A 26703-nucleotide genomic window follows, 5' to 3' on the forward strand; every position below is an offset into this window, starting at 1 on the left:
CTTAAATTTCAGGGTCCTGGAATCCAATCTGGGTCTTCTCACTAATTGTTGGGGAAGGATCCTAGGTTTTAATGTTATTAAGACCAAAGCAAATTGTTCTAAGGGAACCATAGGAGGGTTTACTAAACTAATCACAAGAATAACAATTGTCTGGGCCTCACCATAGACTTCACTAATTTACTCATCAGTATCTTTAGGGAAAAGACCTAGAAATTTATATTTTTCATTAATACCCCAGGACATTCTTACAATCAGAAAGTTTGGGAAAATGAATGTAGAAATGCTTCATTTTTCTGCAGTGTTAGGGAATGGGCTGTTACATATAAGAGATCTACCTGATAGATGTTTATAGACACCTGGTGTTCATGTTTGTGTGCCAAAACTCATTTTAAAATTTTTTCACACTTCTAAAAGCTTTACACATTTCTGCCTTAAGCAGTGCACTGAATGTATTCAATATTTTTTTATGCTGACTCAAAGTCAACAGTGTGAATATATTTATTCATCCACCAATGAATTCCTCAAATTCGGAGTATTGGAATATAACAGCTAGTTCATTCCTCTTAGGCAAGATAAAGTTTATAGGGTATTGATAGCATTTATGGCACATTGCATCTTTCAGAATGCCTCAGCAGTGTCCCCCATGCCGCATGCTTTTCTGCCATGTGACCTTGCCATTTGTTCATCCAGAGGGAGCGTGTATCTCCTCACCCCTTGGATCTGAGTGTGTAAAAGATGACAAAAATGATGCTGTGTCTATTCTAGGAGTATCCCTTAATTGACTTGGGAGCTTCCCCTTCCAACCCAGCCACTAAGCTGTGAGATATCCATGACATGTGGAGAAGCCGCATGGAAGGGTTCCTATGCATACAACAGCCAAGCTTCCAGCCCACAGCCATCATCAGCTGCCAGCCTAGTGAGTGGGGCATCTCAGATGTTCTGGCCCAGCTGAGTCTCAGATGTCTGTCAGCAGCACATGGAGTAGAACTACTCATCTGTGCCCAGTCACCCAGGCAGTTCACGGTGTCATGAGCAACATAGATGATTGTTATTTTAAGCCACTAAGTTGTTTGTTTTGCTGGCTGATACGGGGATTGAACCCTGGACCCTGGTGTTATCAGCAAGCCACTGAATTTTAGGATGGTTGTTACACAGGAAAAGACAACTGGAGCAGGGTTTGATATATCACATTAGAGAGAGGCCACGGTGAGGGGACGGATAAGCCTTTCTGGTACTTACATCGCTGACTTCATCTTTAACCTTGCGGACATGCAGCAACATGGGCGTGTCATGGATTGTGGTGTAGCCTCTGGGTTTGGCTTTGTTGTATTCCAATTTATAAAGTATCTGAAGGGGATTAAGAGACAGAAAGACACAATGCTATGTACATTCAATTTACAATGTAAAAATGTAAGTGCAAATCTTGAGTGGTTTTTCTGAGTGAATATAAAGGAAAGAGCATTCTATGAATTCATCAGGTGCTTTTATAGTCTCTGCTAAGGCCTCAGTGTTTCTCAAGTGGCATGTCTACCAGTTTGGTTGGAACAATTCCTTATGGTGCAAAAAGGGTCCTATGCATAGCAGGACATGTCTCCCAGCCATCGTGACCATCTAAGATGGCCCTCGACATCTGCAAATGCCCCGAATTCAAGAATCTACTTGGGGTTTCTTGTACTTACGTCACTGATTTGTTTGTTGACTTTCGTAGTACGCAGGTGTTCGGGAGTGTCCACAACTGAGGTAAATTTGTCCTTTAATTTTTCATAGTTTTCCCTGTACTTGATCTAAATTGCAGAAGAGAAGAATGAGTTAACTTTAAGTAGTAGAATAAAGGGCTTTAAGGACTGTAATTTTCCTGTTTTCACTCTGGTGAAACACCAGAGTAGGAGATGGTGTCGTGGTAGCTTTCTTTAAATCCTAACTGCAAATGTTTAATAAAATTTATATTTGATTGCAATAGTGTAATGGAGTGAGCAGATAATAATAATAATAATAATAATAATAATAATAATAATAATAATAATAATAATAATAATAATAATAATAATAATTTTCAATATGTTTTATACATATAGAAACTGAAGCCCCAGAAAGTTACAAGACTGAGCCCAGGGCACATATGAGTGAATCTCAGAGCAGGACCAGAATCTTGTTCTCTGGTCTCTGACAAGCAATATTTTGCTCACAACATACTGTATCAAATACATATGATCTCTTAAGGTATTTTTCCATATCAAAGATGAAACAGATGTAAAATTAAAAATGCATGTATATGGTTTGAAGTATTTATCATTTTTAAAAAATGCATTCATTTTTGTAATTTCCAAGTCACAATTTTTTGTCATGCACATAAGCTGTTTCAAGCGGGACAGATACAGAGAGCGGGACAGATACAGAGAGCGCAACGAAATTTCATGCACTACTTTTTGATGATCATGATCAATCATATCCGGACAAAGGAGAAAGTTCAGGCAAATGGGATGTTTATGGGGAGAACTCATCCTCTTCATTTCACATGTTGATTTGATGGCAAATTAAAATGATAAAACAAGTTGCTAATGCAAAAGATTGATTAAAAACTTTGTCTGGGAAAACGGCATCTTATTACCATTGCGTCTGGTACTTAACCAATGATCACTGTTGATCGCTGCTCCAAATTTACCTTTCAGCATGTGATGGGAAGGTGGTAGGGTGTGCTTCAGCTGGCCTTGTAGGAAGGCAATGTTATCAGTGACACTTTTAACAAGTGTGTCTGAGCACAGATGTGCTGGAAATAACCTAGCAATTCAGCATCAAACTGAAGAGGTGCCATGAATATGTATAACATTCAAAGAGCTGCATGGTAATACTCATCTCTCCCAAGTGCTATAGTTGCAGTGATAATTGAACAATGCAAAAATTAGATGAAAACATGAAATATTCAGACCTTTTAAATGCTGCCAAATTTACTATATCCTGTCTCCAAGGAAACTATTTATCTGAGGCAAATACTAAAAAGTATAAATTAATGTTATACCAATTTGGAAATGATGTTTGAAGGAGTCTCGGTTAATCTTATTAGGAGTTCCAAAAGCGTCAGATGACCTACAGATGACGGCTGTCTCATTATCACACTTGGCCACATTCAGAGTTCATTTACAAGGAATGAATATTTATGCAGCTTTGTCATGTGAAACCAGCATGGGCAGCAGGGGCAGGAAGAGGAAATCAATGAATGCATAAAAGGGAATGCACCCAGGCCTTCTAAACCTCCTTCTCCACATCCCATCAGACATTACCTGGCTCCACATGTGTGTATTGTAGAGAGCCATCAACATATCTGGACGCAGAATTTCATTACATCCTTGTTGCAGAAGTATCTTGGCTCTAGATTTATATTTTCTCTGTCCATGCAAAGAGCAGTGAAGCACAAAAGAGACTTAAGAAGACAGAAGAGAACATGGCTCTATATCCCAGTCACCTCTGAGTGAAGAGATGTAGGCTTACATACTTTATGTACTCACATATACGTGTGGGTGAAGACGCCAAACACATTATAATGTCAAGCAGAATGACTGCAATGCTTGCAGCTGAGCACCCACAGTCCTTGTGAGTGGAGAATGATATTGCTAGTCTCACTTATGTTACCGTCAAAATTGCTTAATCAAGAAGAAGACATCATTGGAAAAGAAAAATACCGTACAAAGTTCTGTCTTTTTTTTTTCCATCAATTTTTGTTCATTTGTTTTTGCAACTCAATTTGCAGTTTACAAATGGGTTCTCCAGAAGACTAAAGCACAGGAGGACCCAGCTTCTCTTTTCATCTTCACCACAGCACAAGTGAGGACACAGAGCATGGACTGGCACACTCAAATAGCTCATGGGCTCTTTGGGTGGCTAGACAGATACTTTGAAACAAAACAGTTCAATATCATAGGCAAAACCTATGACATCCTTGCAGCAGACGGGACGACATCTCATGAGAAACCGGGAGCACAGTCCTTCCTGGGCCGTCTGGCCAGCACATCACAGTACCTGACTGATTTGGTCGCCTGCGATCTTAGCCAGCAGATGTCTAGGCTCATCGACTACCAGGTGGTATTTATCTTTCCGCTGCTCATAATCAGCTCTGTATTTTTTCTGCTCAAACATCATATCAAATTATAGCAAGAGTACAACTTCAAGGCTACACAGAAATGTCCCATGGTAAACACTCCAGAGAGCTAGAAATATGTCACTTCTAGAAGTGGGCTCCCAAAGTACTCAGGGCAATAAAAACAGAGAGGCAAGGAGTCAGGTGAAGGAAGATCACCTGGAGAAGGCTGGAGCTTGGGAGAGATCTGATTTATGACACCAAAATTGGAGTACCTTGTGCCTACATGTTTTCCATTTTTACATATTATGCCATTAACAATGTTAGGTTTTATGGCATATTTAACATATTTAAAATACTGATAAGCTACAGGTTTACTATCTAAGACTGTCAGAATCCACAAGTAACTGATGCTAAAACATTTATGGAAAATTTGTAATAGTCTTCTAATGCTAATTAACTTTTTGATTATAAGAGAGATCTGGAAATCCCTTGTGAAATAGAAAAATAGAAATAAAATATATTTTATTTATTAACTATCCTCCTAGGAGACCACTGACAGTAATTCTTCAGAGTTGTTCAGCCTGGAAATCTACTGAAAATGAACTAAATCAAATTAAAGAACAACAAAAACAAACAATAAAAAAGCCATACATTTAAATAAATATGTCATTGGCTACAATTTCATTTTTTGATTTTTACTAATTTTCTAACATTATGTTTGAACATATAAATCAGGAAAATCTGAAAATAGAAAATTAAATACAGTTTTAATTATAAAACCATCCAAACATAAGTACAGTTATATCTTGCTTATTTTAGGCCTCTTGAGCTAAATTTAAATTATTGCAAAGATGGTTATAGGAAAGACTAGGTAGAATATAAAGGGAAATTTGGCGTGCAGGTGGATACTTCTGTGCAGCAATGTCCATGAGAATAACAGTGGCATTATACTTGATGCATGAATCACAAACTATTCCCTTAGGGGTGTCTCTTCTAACCATTGCCATTTTGGTGCCTTAGTAGGGGGTACTGAATTAACCTTGAACATCTGGGTCGCCCCACTCTGCACCATATTATGTTTAAGTGAGTTCAGCCGATAGTCACTGAAGTCCATTACCTCCTTGCTGTTCTCACCCACAGGGCTGTGCTTTCCTGTGTTAGTGCAAACGGAGGTGCTGATGGCTCTAGAACCCTCACGCCACTCTAAAAGTTCCCTTCATTTGCTTTTATTTATGGTTTTGGTAGAGCCCTTTGGGTGGTGACATTATAAAGTCTTTTCCAAATCTTTATTTTAAATGAATACTTAGGATGGCTTTACTGACATTCTAGTACTGGGTTTTAATCAAATTATGCAATAGTAAGAGAACTGAGTAGGCTGAATTGAATCAGTTCATACATACCTCATTCATCAATTGAGTTGCGTACTTGAAGTGCCTATTGATTGGACAGTCAGCGACATAGTTGAAATCTGACTTCGTCCTTTCAAATACCTCTTTATATTTGTACTAGAGAAAATAGAACATGGTAACTTGATAGCAGGCTGTGGTTATCTTAAGAATGAGACATGCTATTTATCTTATCATATAATTGTGATAATTCATTCATAGAGCTAACAATTATTTACTGAGTGTTTATTCTGTCTCCCAAGACAATGAAGACTTGCCTGGACTACCTGGTAGCCCAAAAATACATACTAAAAACACTTTCATTGAATGGATGTCAAATAGATCTATTTTCCATATTGGGCAAAAATCTAAGCCAATATCTTCTTTGTTTCTATATATTATGGTTATTATTTTACTTTGAAGGTATTTTCATGTCCACTTAAAGGCAGTTTTTAGTCCATTAATTTGAATATAGTGTTCTAGGAATTAATCAGATAACCGTAATCTTTTAGAGTAGGAGTAGGCTAAGTATGACCCATGTAGCCCACTGCCTGTATTTAAACAGCTCCATAAGTTAAGAATGGTTTTTACAATTTTAAGGGGCTGTAACAAACAAAGAAGAATACATGCTAGAATGAATGTGGCCCGCAAAGTCCAAAATATTTACTACCTGGCACTTTTCACAAAAAGTTTTCCCACTCCCATTTTAGAGCTAGAAGGAAGAAAATTCAACTGCTTTATTTAGTAAATAGGAAAATGAGGCTGTAAAAACTAAGTGATTTGCCTCAAGTCACATATTGCTTGTAAATTAGAATAACCCCACTTTATGTGTTCTACCATATCAGCTCTAACCAGATAAATCACACGGAGACATATTAATAAGGAGGGAATTCTGGAAGAAGCATGAGGAGTTGTACTGAGATGACTTTTCATCAAATTCAAATAAATGACTATGGCAATGAGGTTAGTATTAAAGAAATTCCTAAGGAGAGTGGAGAGTGACCAATTCGGTATGTACTCCTGCCATAAGGTCTAGAAGTGAGGATGGGGGTGGAAATATGAATGGTTATTTCCTCAGTGCTAATCCTCTCCATGGATATGGGTATATGTTGAATGGATGTGGCCATTCTCCTTTAGTAGATATACCTTGCTGTAGAGGGTCTTGTTCTTTTCAGCCAGAGTGAAGTCAGGGGTATCATAGGCATAGCAACCAATGCCTTTAAGCCAGGTCAAGTCTTGTTTATATTTTACCTGGGAGAAGAAGAATATCATCGAAGAGTTTTAACAGCCTGTCTCCAAGTGGCAGTAAGTTAGCATTTATACAAGTGGCACAAATAGAATCTTTGACCCCTGAAGTGTATGGAATAATAAAGTATTAAAACAATTATTTAAAAGAAGTTTCCAGTAATACTGATTTCTGTTCATTTTATGTTGTATTATTTTATAGTATACAGAAAATGCTATTTTTAATCCTTATTAAAGCACTTCAAATTTAATAGGCATACTTTTCTAGAAAGTAAATCATTAGCTTGGCAGCTACATTTTCATATAGAGAGCTGAAATTTCTCTCTAAATGAGCACTGTTCCGTGTCTTAATTGCTTCATGAAGTTGTCTCTTCAATGGATCAAAAACAGGCTATTTCCTAGATGAAGTATATCCCTTCCAGTCATGTAGTAGATCACACACTTAGAAGAAAAACTAGGTTTATAAATTTGAATATATTTTTCCCTCTTTCACGTTGAAGTTCACTCGTTTAGCAATTGAGTTTTATGATTTAAACATCCATGCACGAGAACTAAAGTCCAGCCAGGTGTTTCATCAGTTTTCTTTTTGGCAGGGAGGGGTGGCTGGCCAGTCCAGGGATCTGAACCCTTGACCTTGGTGTTACAAGGTGGCTCTCTAACCAACTGAGACAGTTCATCAGTTTTCATGAAATGTTTGACTTTGTAGCTGATATGGAAATATGAAGGTATATGTGGAAATAGAAGGTGTCCACACTCACATCACTAACTGCGTCAGTGACTGCCCGGTGGTGGAAGTGCTCCGGCCGATCGGGAATGGACCTCCAGATTCCCAGCTGGCTCATGTAGTTCTCCTTGTATTTCACCTGTCATAAAACATGAAAACAGCTATAAAGTCTTACCCAAAGTTAATATAAAAATGTCTACTTCTCTCTGGAAAGTTTGAAAAAAGGGAGGTTGCTTGAAAAAAAAATTATGGTGGTTTATAGAGGCCAACACAAGTAGAAATATCTAGGGACATACTTTACTGACGTCATCTGTGACTTTGCGATGATAAACAATGTCCAGAGCATCCTTCACAGTGTGGTACCTCCCTTTGGTCTTTTGAAATGTTTCTTTGTAGCGTAGCTAGAAAGATAAAAAGCACATGGATCACAAAAACTGCTAAGTTAAATAGTTGACCTCCTTTAAACTTGAACTGTCTTGAGTCTTCTCTCACGTTTTTCCATGAAAAAATTTAAAAGGTCATTTCAGATACCAGAAGAGAAAAAGGATGTCTGGAAAAATGAATGAAATCCAAACATTATTATTAGTTAATAATTATGTACTGTCTTGGTTCATTGGTTGTGACAGATGTACAATGGTAATGTAAGCTGTGACAACAGGGGAAACTGGGTGTAAGTAAGTGGGAACTCTCTATACTACTTTTGCCACTTTTCTATAAATATGAAACTACTTAAAATAAAAAGTTTATTTAAATACAAAACAGATAAAACCAAAAGCTCATTTGGAGGAGAAAAAAAACCCAAATATAACCTTGTTGAGCCCAGCACATACTAACGTACATGGAAAAGGAAGAAAGATTTAACTTCTAACTCCTGGTATTCAAATGCCTTCTCCACTGAGCAGTCCCGGAATTTAATTTCATTGTAGTCTTTATCTTTCTAATATTTCAAGACAAAACAGCTCTGACTTTAACCTAAAGGGTGCTTTTCTGAGCAGTCTGTTTTCAACCTCGACCAGGCCTTTTCTTTTTGGGTAGCTGAGCAAACACCTAATGAAAGATGCCTTGTCTTTGACTTTGTAACTTTGTTTTTAGCTGGATAATCCAATAAAATAGCTTAGCTCTATTTGTGGGGATAGCCATGGTGTATAAACTGAATTTAATGACAGATACCGCTCCTGTTACTCTGGACTATTTTAAAGACTAAGATTATCAGAACTGGTACCAGTAAAGCCCTAGGGTTGAAGCTGTTTGGGGGCATACTGAGGCCCAGGGGCCGATTTCAGTGAGCAGCCACCCCTGTAAGATGCAAATTAAGCTTGGTTCAAATTAATACTCAACAGTAACCTTGAAGTGATCAAGATAGGGGATGTAAAAGAAGACAAAATATCCTAGAGGATAGATATTTGAGGGCAGAATATGATTTTCTTAGCTTATATTTTAAGTACTAACTGGCATGGCCTTTTTCCAACTAGTCGGCTCCTTTCTGCTCCAAATGAAAATTTCTGACAAAATTATGGAACTGAGATGTTCTTCCAGTTTGCTGCACCGCTCACATTTCTTTTTTTTTTTTTTTTTTTGACCAGTAAGGGGATCATAACCCCTGGCTTGGTGTCATCCGCATCACGCTCAGCTAGCAGCGTCGCACTCTCCCGAGTGAGCCACGGGGCCGGCCTCACCCCTCACATTTCTGCTTAGGGATAATTGCAATGGCCTTAATTAAGATGCCTTGAAATCCTAGAGCTATGTTGTGAACTTGAAGGGTGATGGGGCTGGGCTGGCATGAGCTTTCAGCTTGGTTGAAGTCCCAACATGTCCAGTCCGCTAGGGGTTTTTGTTCTGGTGATGGGTATAGTGAATTCGTGGCTGGGCTCTGAGACAAAAAACTGGTAAGGACTGGCCATCTAGCCTGATTGGACTAATTTCATATCAATAGCAGATTTTCTCATTACTGTTAGAAGACAGTCTTGTCCTTGATCACATGATATGGGAAATATAAGTCTGTCCCTCTTAATTCTAACTACGGAGTCATGTGTCATTCCCATGATCTATATTTAGGCAATTAAGATAGGAAAGGAACAAACACTCTCTGACTGTCAACTAAGAGCCCAGCAGCGTGCTAGGAACACTATGTGTAGCATCTTGTTTAGTCTTATTTAACTATCACGATTCTTATCCTCGTTCCATGTATAATAAAAGAGACTCAGAAAAAATCGGCAAATTACATAGAGTCATACAACAGGCAAGTGACAGTGTTAGGACTTCAATCCATGTCTGGCTGACTCCAAGACCATGATTTTATGGTAAATAAATTAACTGTCAAGTAGTCCTGGGAAACGCTGCTAAAGAATTACAAGAAAGGGTCATGTTTTTGCTCAAGAGAGAATTGAGAGGAATAGGCTTCTAGCATTTGCCAGCACTGTTTTTACCTCCTTGGCCTGGCTGCTAGTGTCTGGGCCTGTTGGGTTTTTTATTTTTATTTTTAATGTTTGTGGGGTTTTTTTCCTGATGTGTGGGCCATAACTTTGAACTATGGATATGACTGAAGTATCTTATGATCTTAGCTACTTCAACCTCAGCTCTCCCTGTCACAACAGAAGGAAGAAGGAAAGGATGCATACATCACTGGCGTTCCAGTAGGCCTTCTTGGCTCTGATGAGGATTGGCGTGTCTGGAACCGGGGTGTACTTGTCCTTCATCTTTTCATATTGAATCTTGTACTTTGTCTAAGAAGTGAAAATAGAAGAGAGAGGAGACAAACTGAAGTTCAATCATTCTCATCCCTTCTAATTCACAACCACGTCACAGATCTAGTGGAGGGACACAACATATCACACTCTTCAAGAGAAAAGCTTTCCTTCTGTGTTTGATGAAGCTGAGTGCAATTTATAGTAATGAGCTCTCTGATTAGGGTAGCAGGTGAAGGTTTCAATGAAGTCTTTATTTTTCCTTCAACCCAGTGCCTCAGTGCCAAATTCCCATCTTACCTCACTGACCATGTCCTTCACGTCTTTAGCATGCTTCAGGGCTTTGGTCTGATTTCCAGCATGATGATGGGGTCTCTCTTTGGTGGCAAGTTCAACATACAGATACTGAATAATAAGAGAATAGGGTGAGGTGTTACAGAGATAAAGCATTTGGTATTTAATATTCAGTCCTCTTCCTTCATTTCTAACCCTTCAATGGGAGGGTGGTGTTTGTTGCCCTGGGTTTGTTTGTTTGCTTGTTTGTTTATTTGTCATATGTATTTCTGTTAATTTGTTTTTCACTGTGTCTCACATTTGAAAACACATATAAATGTTGCAGTTATCTAATATTCCTACTGCTGTGTATGGTCCAGTTTAAAGCCATGTGATAAAGAACGCCAACAGAAGAGTGAGAGGATTCTGATAGATCCCTCAACATATTTTCCCCATTTTTATAATAGATCCCCATTTTTGCCTGAATGTGTGAAATGTGACTTCATTTATCTGTGGACAATAGATTCTATGGAATGATCAAGCAATCGTTTTCACTACTTGAAGTTCACAAACCACTCACCCAATGACAAAAGTTGTATAGAGATTAGAAAAGATGTGGCATCCCTTGCTCATGTGAAATGGTACGAAAGAAAACTGCTTTTGAAGTGCAGTGTCTATGGGCATGAGGCTGCAGCAAGGACAGCCAAGTATGAGAGTCTGCTAGTGACCAGGAGAGGTCAGGCACACATTACCGCCCCCTGTGATGCCAGCATTGCAGGTTTATGAATCTTCATTAGCAAATGATCTCACCTGACTCTGAAGCTTCTGCCCTCGCTTGGCTCTTAAAAGATCAGGAGTATCAGGAACTGAAGTGAAAATTGACTTCTGCTTCTTGCCTGCAGCTCTGTACACCAGCTAGACATAAAGCAAGTCATCAGCATCATTCCTTCTTTATTGACATGTTTTATTCTCTGCAGATACCTTTATTGCTTACTCATAGAAAAGGCAGGGGTCCTCCCAGTGCAACAATCTCAGTTTCTTCCCAATAAACCAATCATTTATTTACCTCCGGAGCCCTTCTTTTCTTTTCTTTCCCTTGTATCAAAAGAAGAGACATTTCCTAGCCTGTCCAAGGTTCAAGCCTCCTGCCACGTTTTTAGTCCCATCCCCACACGTCCCTTCTGGAACCCCGTTCTGGCGGTTATCCCCTTCTCCCCCATGTTTCAGTCTTTTCTGTTTCTCCAGTCTTCTCCCTTATCTGCAGACTCAAGTCCCTCCCTTCATGAAGCCTTCTTCAACCTCTAGCCAATGGCCTCCTTCTTTCCTTTCTCAGCCAAGCTGCCTATGTGTTTCTTCTTTTCCTCTCTTTTGATTAATTTCTCAAGATCGTAGTTTGGCTCCCACTCAACCACGCTGATGTAGTCACTCTTATTAAGATGGCCATGAACTTAATGATTGCTAGATACGAGAATGCCTCTCTAGTAGCACCTGCAACTGCTCAGCTGTTTCATTTCTGAGAACTCTCTTCCCTCCTTCCATTCCACCATTCTCTCCTATCTTTCTAGGCATTCTTCAGCCTCTCTCTATGGTTCTGCCCTCCCCCAAAGGAGGCTATTAGCAGTCAAGGGTTGGCCTCTTTCATCCTGCACATTCTCCTTGGATGCCCTTGACTGTACCCATGTCCTCAACCACCACTTTGAGATCGATGACTTCCAAGTCTATATATCCAGTGTCTCTCCTGAGCCCCAGACCTAAATTTCCAATGGCTTTCTGGATTTGGGTGATTTATCATGTTCAGTGTGTAATTCTTTATATTATGTCTCCAGCCCCATCTGTTTCTTCTCCTATTTTCTCTATTTTGCTAAATGACCCCTTGATCTCCCAGTCACCCAAGCCAGAAACTTGGGGAGTCATTATAGATTCCTTCTCCCTCATTCCTACACCAAAATGGTCATAAATCCTGGCCTCCTAACTTTGTGATATTCCTGAAATCTCGAACTTCTACTCCTTTCTCACTGCCACTGCCCTCGTTCAGCCTTCCGCCTTGTTAATTTTCTACAAGTCCTTCAGAGCCTCCTCAGCCACCTTCCCAACTCCTCCATCAGACCGCTCCACATGGCTCATGGGTTTTTCACACGTCTAAGAGAGAGATTTTCCTAACGCTCAGATCTAATCAGATCTTAACGCTCATCTCTATCCTGCTGAGAAATAATTATACAATGGTGTTCTCATCAAATGCAAGATTGTTATTAGCATAGCACTCATGAGTCTTTATCTGTTTTTTTTCCCCATCTTAAGACTAACCTGAATGAACCTTTTTTTTTTTTTTTTTTTTTAATTATTGGACTTGTATTTTAGAGGTGAGCAGATTAAAATATTTAAAAATATTTTTTTTAATTTTATCATTATAAAATATAATTTTTTTTTGGCCATTTACCAATTTCTCCTACCCTCCCCCCCATCCCCCGCCCTTCCCTCTGCACCATTAAGGGAAGAGGGAAAATCTTTTACCTGCTATAGTTGCCTGAATAATGACCACTAGAGGAACTAGAACCTTTTTGAGTAATTCAGTTTGTACTGGTCAATTTGGTTCACTTGGAGTGCCAGGTAAAGCTGCCTTACCTCACTCAGGTGTGTCTTCAGTTCCTGCACTTTTCTGTATTCTGGAGTGTCAAGCACCACCTTGTACTTGTCTCGCATCTTCCTTGCATGATCAGTGTACAGGTAATTAGACTTAAAAAAACAACAACAGGAATACAAGTTGATCAATCACTTAAGGGATTGCATGTCACACTGTCAAATGGCTAACATGTGCAAACTGAGTGGGTCCTCCACATGTCCTGGGTTTCTTCCCAGACAGAAACAAAAACAAGTGTCATCACCTCATATAGGAGCAACACAGATTATCTTAAGTAGGCCATGACCCGCTCAAGTGGGTTAATGGTAAATTTTCCCTTAAAAGGTGATGCAGAGGCTAAGATTCTCTCTGCCCAGCTGCTGGAGGCTGGTGCTGGGTCACAGGCAGCTGTGTGGGGGTAGCTCTGTGCTGCGAAGATGTGCAACTCACCCAGAGCTTCCGCAGGTGCCGGGAGCGGACCATGTCAGGAGTGTCATACAGAAAGCAGCCAAATCCCCTCAGGAGCCGTAAGTCCTCTTTGTATTTAAGCTGTGAGGCAGACAAAGAAATACAGCTGGTCAAGAGCAAATGTAAATTAGGAACAAAAAAGACAGAGTAGTGACACTTTTTTACTGATGTATCTTTTATTTTGGTTCAACACATCCACCCTGAGCTCTTAGTTTGCTTGCACTCAAATAAATTCTAGGTTTTTTTCATTTAAGTCTCTAACCCTGAGCTGAGCAGAGCACATTGCTATTAATTTATTTTATATTGATGGGAGTAAAGCACAGATTGAATGGACTGGCCTTTTAGGAGGAGGAAACATTCCAAGCAGAATAAAAAATGGAAGCAGGAAGTTGCTGAAGGGGGTGGGAGTAGAGATGAGCAGAAGGAAGATACTAAACATGACCTGGGACACAAGCCATTCAGCATTGAATGTGCAATGGTGGTCACTGAATACTCAAGAACGGTGGCAATGCTGTTTCCCAAATGGTCTTCTTCTTACTGTTTCCCTAAGTAGACTTCTACACTATTTCACTTCCAAGTTGTTTAGAATTACTAAAGGGAAAGGCTGCTCAAAGACCACTACTGTCTGAAATGCTGAAAGCAAGCCTGCCCCTTGGTAAGATTCCTCCAGAAAAACCCCTATGAATTGCTTACGTCACTGGTGATGTCTCCTACGTAGCGGCAGTGGATCACTTGGGGTGTGTATGGTAAGGAGATCATGTGGCCCTGCATCTTGAAGAAATCTGATTTGTAGATCAACTAAAGAAAAAAATACCCAGAAAAACATGCATGAAAGACCAAACAGCTGAAGTCATCCCTGGGTTCCACAGCATGTCCTCTCTCCTAAGAACACCCACCTCACTGACAGCCTCTTGTGTCTTCTTGACTTGGCGGATTTCAGGTGTGTCGGGAGTTGTATGAATCTTGTCTTTTAGTTTGTGGTACAATTCTCGATACAGTCTCTACATTGGAGGAAAACCATTCCAGGAGTTTAGTGTAGGATGATAAGGGCATCTACTGACTAATCGACAATCAAATATTTTACATACAGAGCCAGGAGAGGAAATATCAGGAATATAGAAAATGACTGAAATTAGGAAAAAAAAGAGAAAATGATACTTATTTTATTCCTTTAGGTGAAGAATTCTGAGCACAAAGTCTTCCACTTTCTATCAGATGGTTGTATAGTAGAATCAGATATACAAACCAATAGTTGACGTAGAAAACCAGGGTCATGAGTCAGACTAAAATGCAAACTTATTAAAGATTTTTGAATACAGATATCAAAAGAAGAAATTATTTCTTTAGAAAATTTTTGCATCATAATCTATGGAACTGAGTTTCTGCCATGGCATTACCGAATGCAGAAAAACACTGCCAAGGGATACCAGTATCAAAATGGTGACAAAAAAGGACGCTCTTATTCTTCGCTAATATGTACATTTACAGTTGAGATACTATTAATTCTTAATGCATTTTAAACAAAGCCATGATCTTTGAAACTCAATATTCCCTCAGAGAATCAGCATCTACAGTACCTCACTGGTAACATTGTTGGCTCTTCGGACGTGGACAAACGGAACGTCATTGGGGCCCAGTGTATACCCATTTGCCTTGATGTGTTCATAGACTTCTTTGTACTTGAACTGCAGAAGCAAAGTCAGAATGCAGTCAATGACGAGCAAACAAAGAGTAGCATCACATTTCTCAAATAGAAAAGAGATGTCACCTTATCAGAAAATTATTCTCTAAGCTTTAAGTATACGGAAAAGTAAATGTCAGGATTTCACTACTAATCCAAGTCTTGAAAAAATTTGTTGGGTAATAAAGCCAGGTCTGGAAAGAAAGAAAATTCAACCTTGCTTAGGTGAAATCTGTTTGCAGGCAGGTACACAAAATGCAAAAAAAAAAAAAATGCATTTTTTAGCCCCAATATGGCTAGGAAATTAGGAAAGACAAAGAAAGAACAAGAGCATATTTTTAAGACTGAAGAATTGCTTTACAGATTAATTTTTTAAATGACATATTGGATTATTAAACCCATGACTTTTTGCTTTGGAAACATATTATTATGCCATAGGCCATTGAGCCCTGCCTGGCCAGCAGGTTTGATCCCCAGGACTCTGAAAGGCAGCATGGAAGTGAGAGCTTATTCTTCAGCCAGTAGCTGGTTTGAGTATGGTCTGCAGGCCAGAGCCACTGGGATGTCCAAAACTCCTCTAGGCCTTGCTCATGGGCTAAATGCACCAAGTCCCAATCTGGTACTTTAAAAAAGTGGAGAAGGATAGTATGAGAGACAACACCTGAGCAAGCTACAGGTAGGGAGAGCTTATCTACCCCTCTAGCGTTTTATGAACGGGGCACAGAGGATAACTAGTGAATTAAGTATCAGAGCCAGCAGTTACGCAAGAAGTCCTTCCTTCTCAAAAGAACACAGTGATGTTACATCTGCAATGAAACATGGCAGAAGGATGACAATACTGTCGTTACATGTCAGCAGTGCGTGTGTGAAGTTGCATTTCCAATGAATAGCTTGGGATAGTTCAGGATGCCTCTGTGCAAAGGCCAGCAGAAGTAGAGGCACCAGGGCAGCCATGGGCCCTGAGCCAAGGCTCCCACAAACATCCTGTCCTAAACCACTAGGCTGCTGAATGGGAGCAGCCAATTTCATAGCACTCCTGGAAGATGTGCTGTCTCCTTCCCCCTCTCCCATCATTATATCACGTTGAACCTATAGGATGTGACTGGAGGGTGAGAATAAGCTAGCAATTAATATTAGTTCCCTCCCACCCCAACTTCAGACCCCATCTCAAAGAGGAGGAGATCACTCACATAACTGCTCATGTATCGGATGTCCTTGCTGTGTTTGAAGTGAGGGGTATCAACTGGAAGCCTATATCCAGTTGGCAGGGTGCGCAGGCTGGTTTTGTATAGATTCTGCCAGAAAGAGGAGGAGCGAGTTAAATGACTTCTAGCATCAAATTACTGATCTGATTAGACAAATCACCTACAGCTCACGACAGGTTTTTGATCAGAGAGTTAATACACTTCTGCTCACTGAATTGATTTCACCAAGAAACTAACTAAGTTCTTAGAAGCATAAAATGCATCAGATTACTTTTAACTCACTGTTTTAAAAAAGAGAACAATGAGTGAAATGGCTCATAGAAAGTAATACTTCTATGCTTTGAACATATTCCCAGTTGATTGCATGGAATCCAGCAAAAGTTTGGGAAAAGCAGAGAAGATGGGCAGCCAAGGCCACCTCTGTTTTTAACCCCACTCTTAGATGATAGTCAAACTATCACCAATGCCTGAGACAGTCATAATTATCAGGCACATCTTTTACCGCCCCCGCCCCAAGGTCTTGACATCAGGCTATAAAGAGGTCGGGAAGCACATATTTATGGCGGGAGGAGTTTCTGTCTGTGACCTTAAATACTATGTCTCTCAGGAATTAAGAATAGTGTTTAAAATATTGAAAACCAAATTATTTTCAATATTCAAGATGGAAAGAAAGTAGCATTAAAAGTTGAGACCAAAGTAGCACCATGGGGTAACACAGAATAGGGAGATTAAATTTTTGGGTGGGGTCCCCGCTATTTCTCTTCTGAATTCCAGCATTAATTTTTAGCTTTATCTCTTATTGTTTATAGTCTTTTATGATTAATTGTGTCTTTATCATCTTGACCTTAAGCTTTTGAAAGCAGAGAAGGTATATTGGCTCTCTTGCTTGTAACTTGTAAATACTACTCCAAAAATGCTCATTTATTGATAATTTGATGGCTTGATAGAAGTATCCTGCCAGCTGAGAGGGAAGACAGGCTGCTCTCTGTTTTCATTTTTCCAATTTATGTGAATAAAAAATATTTTACCAAGTGAGGCCAATTGGTGCCCAAGCCAAGGCTGCTTCTACAGAGGCCAATGGCCTGGATTTCTGCCAGGAACTCTCCATTTCTCACTGCTCACCTCGCTCTGGAGCTTGTATGCATGAAGGGCCCGGTCCAGATCCACGGTTTTCGTAGTTGGAGCCACTTTGCCCCTGACACTGTGCACATAGTCATAGTGATAGACAGCCTGCATGAGAGAGAAGTGGAGTGGATCGATTCAGACTGCAGCAGCATTGTTGGAAAGACGCAAAGTAAATGGAGACCCAAGTCCCTCTTTTAAAAGAAAAAAGAATAGGTGGCCTGCTTCCCTTTGCCTGGAAACCCTATCTGATATATTACTGTGTCTTGCCTAATAGGATCAGAGCCAGGGGGTGGACACCCACACTGAGAAATAAGTGGAAGAGTTAGTTCAGGCATAAGAGGAGGAAGAGTGGGCATTTTACTACTAGAAGTTCCAAAATAATAGGTCTCAGTGATCTAACTCACTGGCAAAAGCTAATACTTAGCAACCTGTGGCATTAACAAAAAAAGAGCACGTTGGTGACTACTCTGTGTGAGGCAATATAGTGAGTCTTTACATATACTTTCCCATTAGTCTGCCACAAATTTATTAGCAGTCCTAGACAGTGAGACATAAAGTGTTGCTCATGACATAAGGTTACAAAAAGCTAACTTGAAAACTCTAAAACACAAACTATTCCACAGACTCAGATCACTTACAACTCCATTCTAGCAAACTACTTGAACACATCAGGTATTAGGAAACGAGAGCAGCATCTGAAGTACTAAGACATCAGCTCTGGTTTCCCAGAAAAGGCCTGGAACTGCCCAGTCTTTGTCAATTCCACTTGAGTGGTGGCCCCCGTCTTTATTACTGTCCATGGTAGCTTCCCCAGCGAGCGCTTACGTCACTTAGCTGTTTCCCGCTTTTGACAGCCTGGACGTAGACTGGTGTATCTGTGACCAACTTGTAGTCATTCTTCGTTTTCTGTGCGTGAGCTTTGTACTTGATCTGCCAAGACGAAGAAAATAAACCTGTGTTGGACCATTATACTAGAAAGTGCTGGTTTTCACAGATGATCTGATTGTTTTTAATTCATGGAATTTATATTCATCAGCACTTATTCAACAAACCAGAATGCATTTGCATTTTATAAAAATCAGTGTAACCAATTCTTATAGTCAAATGGGGCTTCTAAGAGTCTTCTAGGAGGCTTGACAACTACTCTTCTAGGAAAGTTTAAGCTTTCTTATTGAAATCCTCATTACAGTTTTTAATTTGCCTGGCAAATTCTCTCGACAAATAGATCTGGCCTAAGCATTACTAACTCCTAATGAGAGATTTTCCTTTAGTGAGAATTATGTGCTCATTAATATTCTCCAAATAGTCCAAAAGGCAGAGAGAAAAGCTAGTGGTCCCTTCTCTACCAGGGGACAATGGCACAGCTGGACTGCCCCTTGTTTAATAGGAATGCCATACACATACCTGAGAAATGGCTGCTCTGTGCTTAGCATCTTTCCCCAGCTCAACTGTCCTCAACATGACTTATTCCACAGTTGGTCTGTGACAATGTCCCTATTTTACATATTCTCCCCTTAACTCTAGACTATGCAAAGGTGGAAATATGCTGAAGAACAAACAAAACAAGGCAAAACTCACATCGTTGCGCAGATCATAAGCATGTTTGGCATGGAGAATTTCAGGAGTGTCCCAGACGTAGCAACCAATACCTTTCAGCCAGTTGAGGTCATCCTTGTACACAATCTAGAGGATTCCAACAGAAGGAGGGGATCAGAAAGAAACATTTGGGGGCCGGCCTGCGGCTCACTCGGGAGAGTGCGGTGCTGATAACACCAAGGCCACGGGTTCGGATCCCATATAGGGATGGCTGGTTTGCTCACTGGGTGAGCGTGGTGCTGACAACACCAAGTCAAGGGTTAAGATCCCCTTACCGGTCATTTAAAAAAAGAAAAAAAAAGAAAGAAAGAAACATTTGACTGTAACTTCAACACTATGAACACAGCCACACTCTGGACCCAGATGACTTCAGGAAATGAAAAGCAAAAGGCATTTACAATGAGGCTGAGGTTTCCATGGAAACATGGGCACACAGAGCCCTGCTTCCAGGAACAGCTCCGAAACAAAGTGCGACCCCTGGATATACAGGAAAGCAATAGCGAAACAGCGCAGAGGTGAACAAAGAGGTGGGGCTGCTTCTTTTCAGGGTGGGGGACCTTCATAAGAAGTGGGCTTACGTCGCTGATCTGATCTGTCACTTTCCTGACGTGACTGTTGACTTGCAAGTCGGGGTGGCAGATCCACTCGTGGAGGTGCAGGCGGTAGTCGATCTCACTGACTTTCTTCTGAGAATCCTTGGCAGTCACCATCTCCACCATGTCAGGCATGATGTGGATTTTCATCTTGTTCTTTTCATAAACTGATCTGTACAGGCGCTGTGCGGTTAAAATTACATGGCAGTTATGTGGGAAATTGTGTAAAGGCATCACAGTGATATGTATCTGCTTTGCACACCAGAGAAGTCAGGGTAACCAACTTCCTGCCGGCAGCTGGGGGCAAGGTGGGAACTAGAATTTTCTAAAGCTTTCTACAGATTAATACTAGGGAACTTTAAAAAAAAAAAAAAAAGCAGCATGGACTGAAATAATGCTTAGCTTTTTTACATATGCATCATCAGTGCCATATGCACTGTTTAATAGAAAATGTTCTGATTCATAACATGTGGCTATTTTACTTGGCTTCAATTTGAAGTAAGGACTTTAGGATGACTTACATCGATGTTAAGCTTGCCAACTCGGAGGCAACGTGCTGTGTTCGGATCGTCCTCAACGCTTTTTGGTAAAGTATAAAGAGCTTTGAACTTTTCATATTCTTCCCGATATTTGGTCTGTAGAGAAAATGTAGAAAGAAAGAAACGTAGTTTTAGAGAGTAATGGATTCATACGTTGAAAGAGTTTGAGACTTAATGGGAAGGACCCATTAAGATGCAGCCAACTTGGGGACACCACTTCTCTGAGTTCGTTTCCCCATCTGCACAGAGTGATACAGCACTAGCACCTGCCACAGGGTGATGGTGAGGCTTAAATCAGAGTCTAAATCAAAGTACTTTTAAACTGTAGAGCACTATAAAATTTTCATGAAGGTTTTTAAAACTTACGAATACTAGTGTTTTTACTGCTACTACAACCATCTCATCTTAAAGATTATGTAATTTTTAAATAATCTCTTTGTGATTGTGGCTTTGTTTTTCTTACTAGCACAAGTGAAAGATGAAAACTGGGCTGAGGAATCTCTTTGTTTTCAATACCTGAAAAGCCTGATGCTTAAGAGGCACAATTCTCAAATCTTAGAAAAAAATGTTTTCAAAAATACAGTGCTATCAGTTTCCATGGGAAAACTTTTAGTTCTCAAGCCGTGTTGCCTATTAACTAATGTTCTATGGTTATAGGAACTAGGTGACAAGGCAGAGACTAAGATACAATCTCCTAGCATATGCAAATAAAATAACAATTCTCTCACAACTCAGAGACCCACATCTCAGTAAAAAATGGGGGATGGGAGTATTCATATCAGAAATCTAGCAAAGCCCTTCATTGACTGGAAACCAACAAAAATCTCCATCAGAATTTTCTGGAACAAAAAAATTCCAACTTCTTACATCTAACTTATTCCTCAGCTTTGAATAAGATAGCACTCAAAGTTACCCTTTTTTAAAAAACTTTTTTTTTAAACTAAGGTTGAAATTCTTTGAAAGGATTAATATTTCTATATCCCACCTTGTTCCCAAAACAATTTGCTAAGAATCCTGTTTCTATCACTTTTTTCATGGCTAAAAGAAAAAGCCTCTGCTGGGCTTTGCAAATTCTATCTACCAAACTTCTTTTCCCAGGTGGGAAGGAGGGGGTTTTAAGGGGGTGACAGAGTGGTGAGCAGGGGAAGGGAGGTGGTGAGAAGGCTGTCCTGTTTGTACTTGACTTACATAGCTGGCCAGATGCTTTTGGTTCTTGGCGTGTGTCAGGGACAAGGTGCTGGAAGGCAGGATGTAGCTAGTGGCTTTCACTTTGTCCCAGGCCTCCTTGTACAGGTTCTGGAGGGGTTTAAAAATAGTTTTGTGAATATGGGAAAATGCATGCTGGTTAGCTTCCAAGTAGCAGGTTTTTCCTCTGCTTTTGTCCTTCTCAGACACTCCCTACCATCCCCCAGTTGTTCTCTTCAATCTGGGGCTTATTTAATTGTACATATAAGGATTTTATGAGATAAGGTAGGGATTTGAAGGTCCAGGAGAAAAAAAACTGGAAAAACCTTTGGGGGTAGGGTGCCTATCTGATTTATTTTCTTTTTATCTCTGAAGGGGGAGAAGGTGGCTCACATGTGAGGGTACTTCAAAAAATTCATGGAAAAACAGAATGAAAAGATAATAGGAATCTGCCCATGAACTTTTTGAAGTTCTCTTGTATAAGAGGGAAAAAACTCAACTCACACTGCTATAAAGATTCTTCAGATTCTTGGTTCTGTCATAATCCACTGTTTCTAGAACTGTTGTGTATTTGTCCTTGATCTGATGATAATTTTCTTTATATTTCACCTGCAGGCAAAAAAAAGAATGGGTTATCCACTTCTGTTTGGAAATATGTAAAGACAAGAAATGGCTCGTCCCTGGAAGAGAAGAACAAGCAAAACACACCTCACTGGCATTGATGCCACTTTGAAGAGCAGTCACGTAAAGAGGCGTATCCATGACCAGATTATAGTTCTGTAGGTTTTCTTTACCTGCTGCTGTGTATTGTAGCTGTGAAGAAAAACAAAAGTCACCGAAAGTGGTAAAACACAGGTCTGTCACCAGCTTTAGCTGTTTGTACCGACTTAGATGGCCTTTATTTGTTCCTGGGTTTCTGCTGTAATCCTAACAAAGAGGCTGATGTTTGACGGCCCCGCAGACTTGGTGTGACTGCCAAACCAATAGTTTCTCCTGACTGAGGGTGGGCGCTGGAACTTTACCACATCCGCTTCTCCATTTTGTTGCTTTTTCCATGCCTGTGCCCCATCCTTGGCTGCATTCCCACAATTTCAACAATCCTTTAGACTTTCCCTGTCAGACCCGAGCCATGTGCAGGGAAATACTCTGGATATTTATTTTTCCCTTCAAAACCTATCTTTTGCAGCCTACTCTCTACAAGTTAACCAGATCAACTAAGGTACAGACGCTTGAGAGTAGTTCACTATGAAACATCTCCCAGATAACTTTCTGTTGTGAGTGTGCACTGCCTTGAACCACAGGAGAGACTTACACTGAGAAGGTCCAGCACCAGAGCAGGCCACCAGGGGAGGGTTGATTGGGGTGGGGAGCATTGGGGTTTGTTCTGTTAGATTGCGCACTGTTAGAGCAGCTTTCTCTGCCTGAGCATAGAAACAGCCTGGTCATCAGCCCACTGATACCACCATGGATTCTGATGGCCTATTGGCTCACCTGACTCTGGAGGTCATATGATTTCTTGGCATGGAGGATCTGGGGTGTATCCCAAACATAGCAACCAATGCCTTTCAACCAATTCAAGTCATCTTTATACACATTCTGCAATAAAGAAAGAACAATGAAAGGTGACAGGTATTCTGAACTCACAGTTAAGCATTTTTATAATTTCCTATCAGTTCTTGGCTGTGCTTAGTGCTTAGAGGACATAGAGTGGGCCTCTCACCAGCTGGAAGGTCTTTCATTCCCTGGCATGAAGAAGCATAGCAGGAGAGTAATACCTAAGTCTTAGTCTAGCGTTAAACAGATTAAATATTTAACATACATGTGCTATGACTCAGAGGTGATTCTTACACCAAAAGTGGTTACTGGTGCTACTTTGAGTTGAAAAGCAACAGGGTTTATGAATTCAGGGACAAGCGGAAGATGGGGGGTCAAGGCAGGTGAGGCCTGTAACTAAGTCAGCTGCAGAAAGGACAGCATACATCACTTAAGATCTCCTGGGCATGTCGGACACGTAAAACATTGGGTTCTTCCGGAAGAGATGTCCACTGGTGAAAGTAGTGTTGATACTCCAGGTCACTGAGGATGTATTGGCAGTGTTTAGCCAGCACGTGATTCATCATATCGTTGGGAATATGAACATTTGCTTTGGTGTCCTCATAATTTTTTCTGTAGTTCAACTAAAGGAGAATGTTTTTTAAAGATGAAAATTAGAAAGGAAGTAAAAGGTAAATTATTCAGATCAATCTCTTTTAGAGTCTTATTTCCAATATAGATCAGTACCTCTAAAATACACTAAGGTTAAAAACATGATACTTGAATATATTACCTTCTTTTAAAATTTCTCATCCTTTTGTAACACAGGGTAAACAGTGCCCTCATTGCTTTCTCCTTTTCCCCGATGCAGAGCCCCCATGGTAGAGCAAGGGGGGGCACAGTAGCCATCACGGTCTACAGGCTACCTGGCAGGGGTGTTGCACATCTCAAGTGTGACTCATTCCACACCACTCCATCCCTCAGCCAATCTTGAATCGAAGGGCAACTTATAAATAGGCAGATGCAAGAGCACCCTTAAGGTGTACAAATCCTGTGCTAAAGTGAATGTTTGCTTACCGCACTCCTCATCTTTTGGAAATCCAGACAGTGAACCACGCCAGGGAACTCACTGATCACTTTTCCAGCCAGGTAGTGACCTTTCTGCTTCTCATATGTCTCTTTGTATTTAAGCTGTAAAATGGGTTCAACATTGAGAATCATTGGAATTTTCTAACCAACCCCTTGCTCCCCAATAAATGCTCCCAAACCTAGGAGAGTAAAAGGTTGCACTGACCTCACTGTTCACCAGATCAGCATGCTTGGCTCCAACAATGGGAATATAGCGCTCATCCAGGGTGTAGCCATAGGCCTTGGTTCCCTCCCACGCCCCCTTGTACAGTATCTAGGACAAAGAAATGTGTGTCAACAAAAGTTTGCACTCACCCTGCTTTCGGATACCACTAAAACAATTGGTAAAATTAAGGTAAAATATTTATTTTCAAGGCAAGGCTTAAATCTTGATTTACACCTGTAAGTGTGCTTACCCAGAACAGGGCAGACACTTAGTTTACTGCAAATTACATATACAGACTCTGAGGCATTTTGTAACAGCACTTAACTATATTTACCATTCTAGTAAAATGACAAGTTTGCATCCAGGAAGAAAATCACTAAAGATAGATTCCCATTGGGTACGTGCGCACACACACATCCTCCTTTAAATTAGCTGAATTAAATTTTGGAGGGCAAGTCTTCCATTTGTTGGTTGAAGATGCTTGTGCATAATTTCTAAAGGGGGACCTGTCTTTCCTCCCTTTCCTCTGTTGGTAGTTGCTCAGTCCCATGTGCACCCAGAGCCCGTTCAGCATTTGTCACATTTTTGTCTATTTACTTACATGTCTGTTCCTCTCACCTGTATGAGCTCCTGACTGGCTTGTCTCATTGAGCTTTAGCCCCCGAGTGCCTCCTACAGTGCTTTGCTCCCTCACAGGAGCTCAAAAAATACAGCTGAAGAAATCCTACTCTCCTTGAACAATATGCTACTTCTAATAAACAGGACTAAATGCAGTGAAAATAATAGGTCACCTTATGAGTTCAGCTGTTCACAAAATCAGCTAATAATAGGAATACTGATTTAAATAGCTTAAAATTAGGAACTGAGTTGTTATTACATAAAATGGAACTTACAGTACTGTAGAGTTTTCCCATGTCTTTGGAGTGTGAGATGTGTGGTGTATCTGGGGAAAACGTATACTTGCCCTTGGCTTTATTAAATGTTTCTTTATATTTTACCTAAGGAGAGAAAGCAAAATGAAACAAAACATTTTGATTACTATAAATGTATATTTAAATTTTCATAGGATCTACCTAACAACAAAATAATCAGTCTACATTTAGAGATTAAAACTAACCAACTGGTTCAATTTCAGTCTATTTTAGCTAATATAATAAAATAATTTGGACAAGAAAATAGACATATAAAAATTAGGTACAGTATACCACCTACTAGTGACTTTTAAGACATTCTCCTTCAAAGATGACCTTATAATTTACCCCCTCCTAGTTTCTTACCAACAATTATATAGAGTTAGGATAATTCATTCAGTGACGGACAACTAATCTCAGTCTATGTACTTCAGCCAACTTACATCACTTTGATTGACTGAGTTAATCTTGGCCAAAACAATCTCTGGAGGATCCACCACACTTGTAAAGTTAGGATAGTTGTCAAGAGCATCTTTCTTATACTTTATCTGCAAAAAGATAGCAATGATTAAGACAAGTTTACTCCTACAGGGTACCTACCCCCAGATGGCAGGTAAGGAGGGAAGGTATTCAGTTAGAAGGAGAACAGGCTTTGTGTACCTGATTCACCATATCCTGGTTCCTGGTAACCCTCACATGGTCCACAGAATCCAGAGGGATCCAGCCAATGCCTCGGAGCCACTCCAGGTCAGATTTGTAGACAATCTAAGAGCAGGAAGAGAGATATGATGGAGGTATAAATGATTCAGGCACAGGATTACACACAGCAGATTACAAACTATTTTTTCAGAAGCTTTTAAAGGATTTCTCTCTTGTAGCTGTTGTCTCATGGTTTCACCTGAGCAATATTTCTTGAGTCTGTTTTTGTGCATGAGGGATAAGTATAAAGAAGGAGTCTAGGAGTTGAGAGAAGTCATTTACAAAGTAGAAAGGTTAAATGCTGTGATAGTGAGACTGTTCACGTGCTATGGGAGTAAGGCGAGGAACTGTTACTTTCAGCTGTGGCTGAAAGAAAAGGTTCACTAAGGAGTTTGTACTCTTAGATGAACTTGGCACATTTAGTTATGTAGAAGTGTGTGGGGCATTTAGACCAAATGAAGGAAATTACACAAGTAAATGCTCATGTATTTGTAGTGAAGGGAGAGGCGTCTCCTCCAGCCTGGCCAATCCTATCTCTGCCCTCCCCACACCTAGCTCCTGGATTTTCCCAGCCTACCCCCCATCAATGAAAAGGAGTTTCTAATCTGATTAAACTTCAACAATAGTCATTCTGCTGCAGCAACCAGTGAGATGGGATGTTCAAGTTCAGCAGCTATGCTGCAAATGATCTTTGACTTCCTGTTTCGATTTTGGTAATGATGAGAAGACTCAGGTAGGGTTAGGTCCCCTGTGCACCTGAACAGCTAAGTCGATGCATCATGTTACTATTCTGCACCTATGGATGGCTGGTGGCAGATACAGATCTTGATTCAGGCTTCCATGCAAGGCGGTCAATGTCATATTCTCTACC

The 26703-nt window shown here is 40.2% G+C and overlaps 1 protein-coding gene across 14 annotated transcripts in view; it reads right to left on the minus strand.

The window, feature by feature from the left end:
- NEB (nebulin) overlaps positions 1–26703 on the minus strand; it is a 206310-nt gene that overhangs the window by 41284 nt on the left and 138323 nt on the right. For 12 of the 14 annotated variants that reach the window (XM_063098291.1, XM_063098282.1, XM_063098278.1 and 9 more), the window contains 31 exons: positions 25794–25898; positions 25577–25681; positions 25116–25220; positions 24223–24330; positions 24006–24119; positions 23375–23572; positions 22887–22991; positions 22104–22208; positions 21900–22004; positions 21399–21506; positions 20193–20306; positions 19657–19854; positions 19061–19165; positions 18308–18412; positions 17480–17587; positions 16343–16447; positions 15049–15156; positions 14368–14472; positions 14165–14269; positions 13454–13552; positions 13009–13119; positions 11197–11301; positions 10414–10518; positions 10048–10152; positions 7726–7830; positions 7464–7568; positions 6607–6711; positions 5476–5580; positions 4015–4119; positions 1680–1784; positions 1240–1347 (listed from right to left, as the gene is read on the minus strand). In XM_063098291.1, the coding sequence (XP_062954361.1) occupies positions 1240–1347; positions 1680–1784; positions 4015–4119; positions 5476–5580; positions 6607–6711; positions 7464–7568; positions 7726–7830; positions 10048–10152; positions 10414–10518; positions 11197–11301; positions 13009–13119; positions 13454–13552; positions 14165–14269; positions 14368–14472; positions 15049–15156; positions 16343–16447; positions 17480–17587; positions 18308–18412; positions 19061–19165; positions 19657–19854; positions 20193–20306; positions 21399–21506; positions 21900–22004; positions 22104–22208; positions 22887–22991; positions 23375–23572; positions 24006–24119; positions 24223–24330; positions 25116–25220; positions 25577–25681; positions 25794–25898 (3474 nt within the window). Of the gene's footprint in view, positions 1–1239; positions 1348–1679; positions 1785–3278; positions 3384–4014; positions 4120–5475; positions 5581–6606; positions 6712–7463; positions 7569–7725; positions 7831–10047; positions 10153–10413; positions 10519–11196; positions 11302–13008; positions 13120–13453; positions 13553–14164; positions 14270–14367; positions 14473–15048; positions 15157–16342; positions 16448–17479; positions 17588–18307; positions 18413–19060; positions 19166–19656; positions 19855–20192; positions 20307–21398; positions 21507–21899; positions 22005–22103; positions 22209–22886; positions 22992–23374; positions 23573–24005; positions 24120–24222; positions 24331–25115; positions 25221–25576; positions 25682–25793; positions 25899–26703 lie in introns of all 14 variants that reach the window. The other 2 variants (XM_063098296.1, XM_063098237.1) reach the window with 2 other exon arrangements.

This window comes from Cynocephalus volans, chromosome 1, assembly GCF_027409185.1.
Source record: "Cynocephalus volans isolate mCynVol1 chromosome 1, mCynVol1.pri, whole genome shotgun sequence".
Classification (NCBI taxonomy): domain Eukaryota; kingdom Metazoa; phylum Chordata; class Mammalia; order Dermoptera; family Cynocephalidae; genus Cynocephalus; species Cynocephalus volans.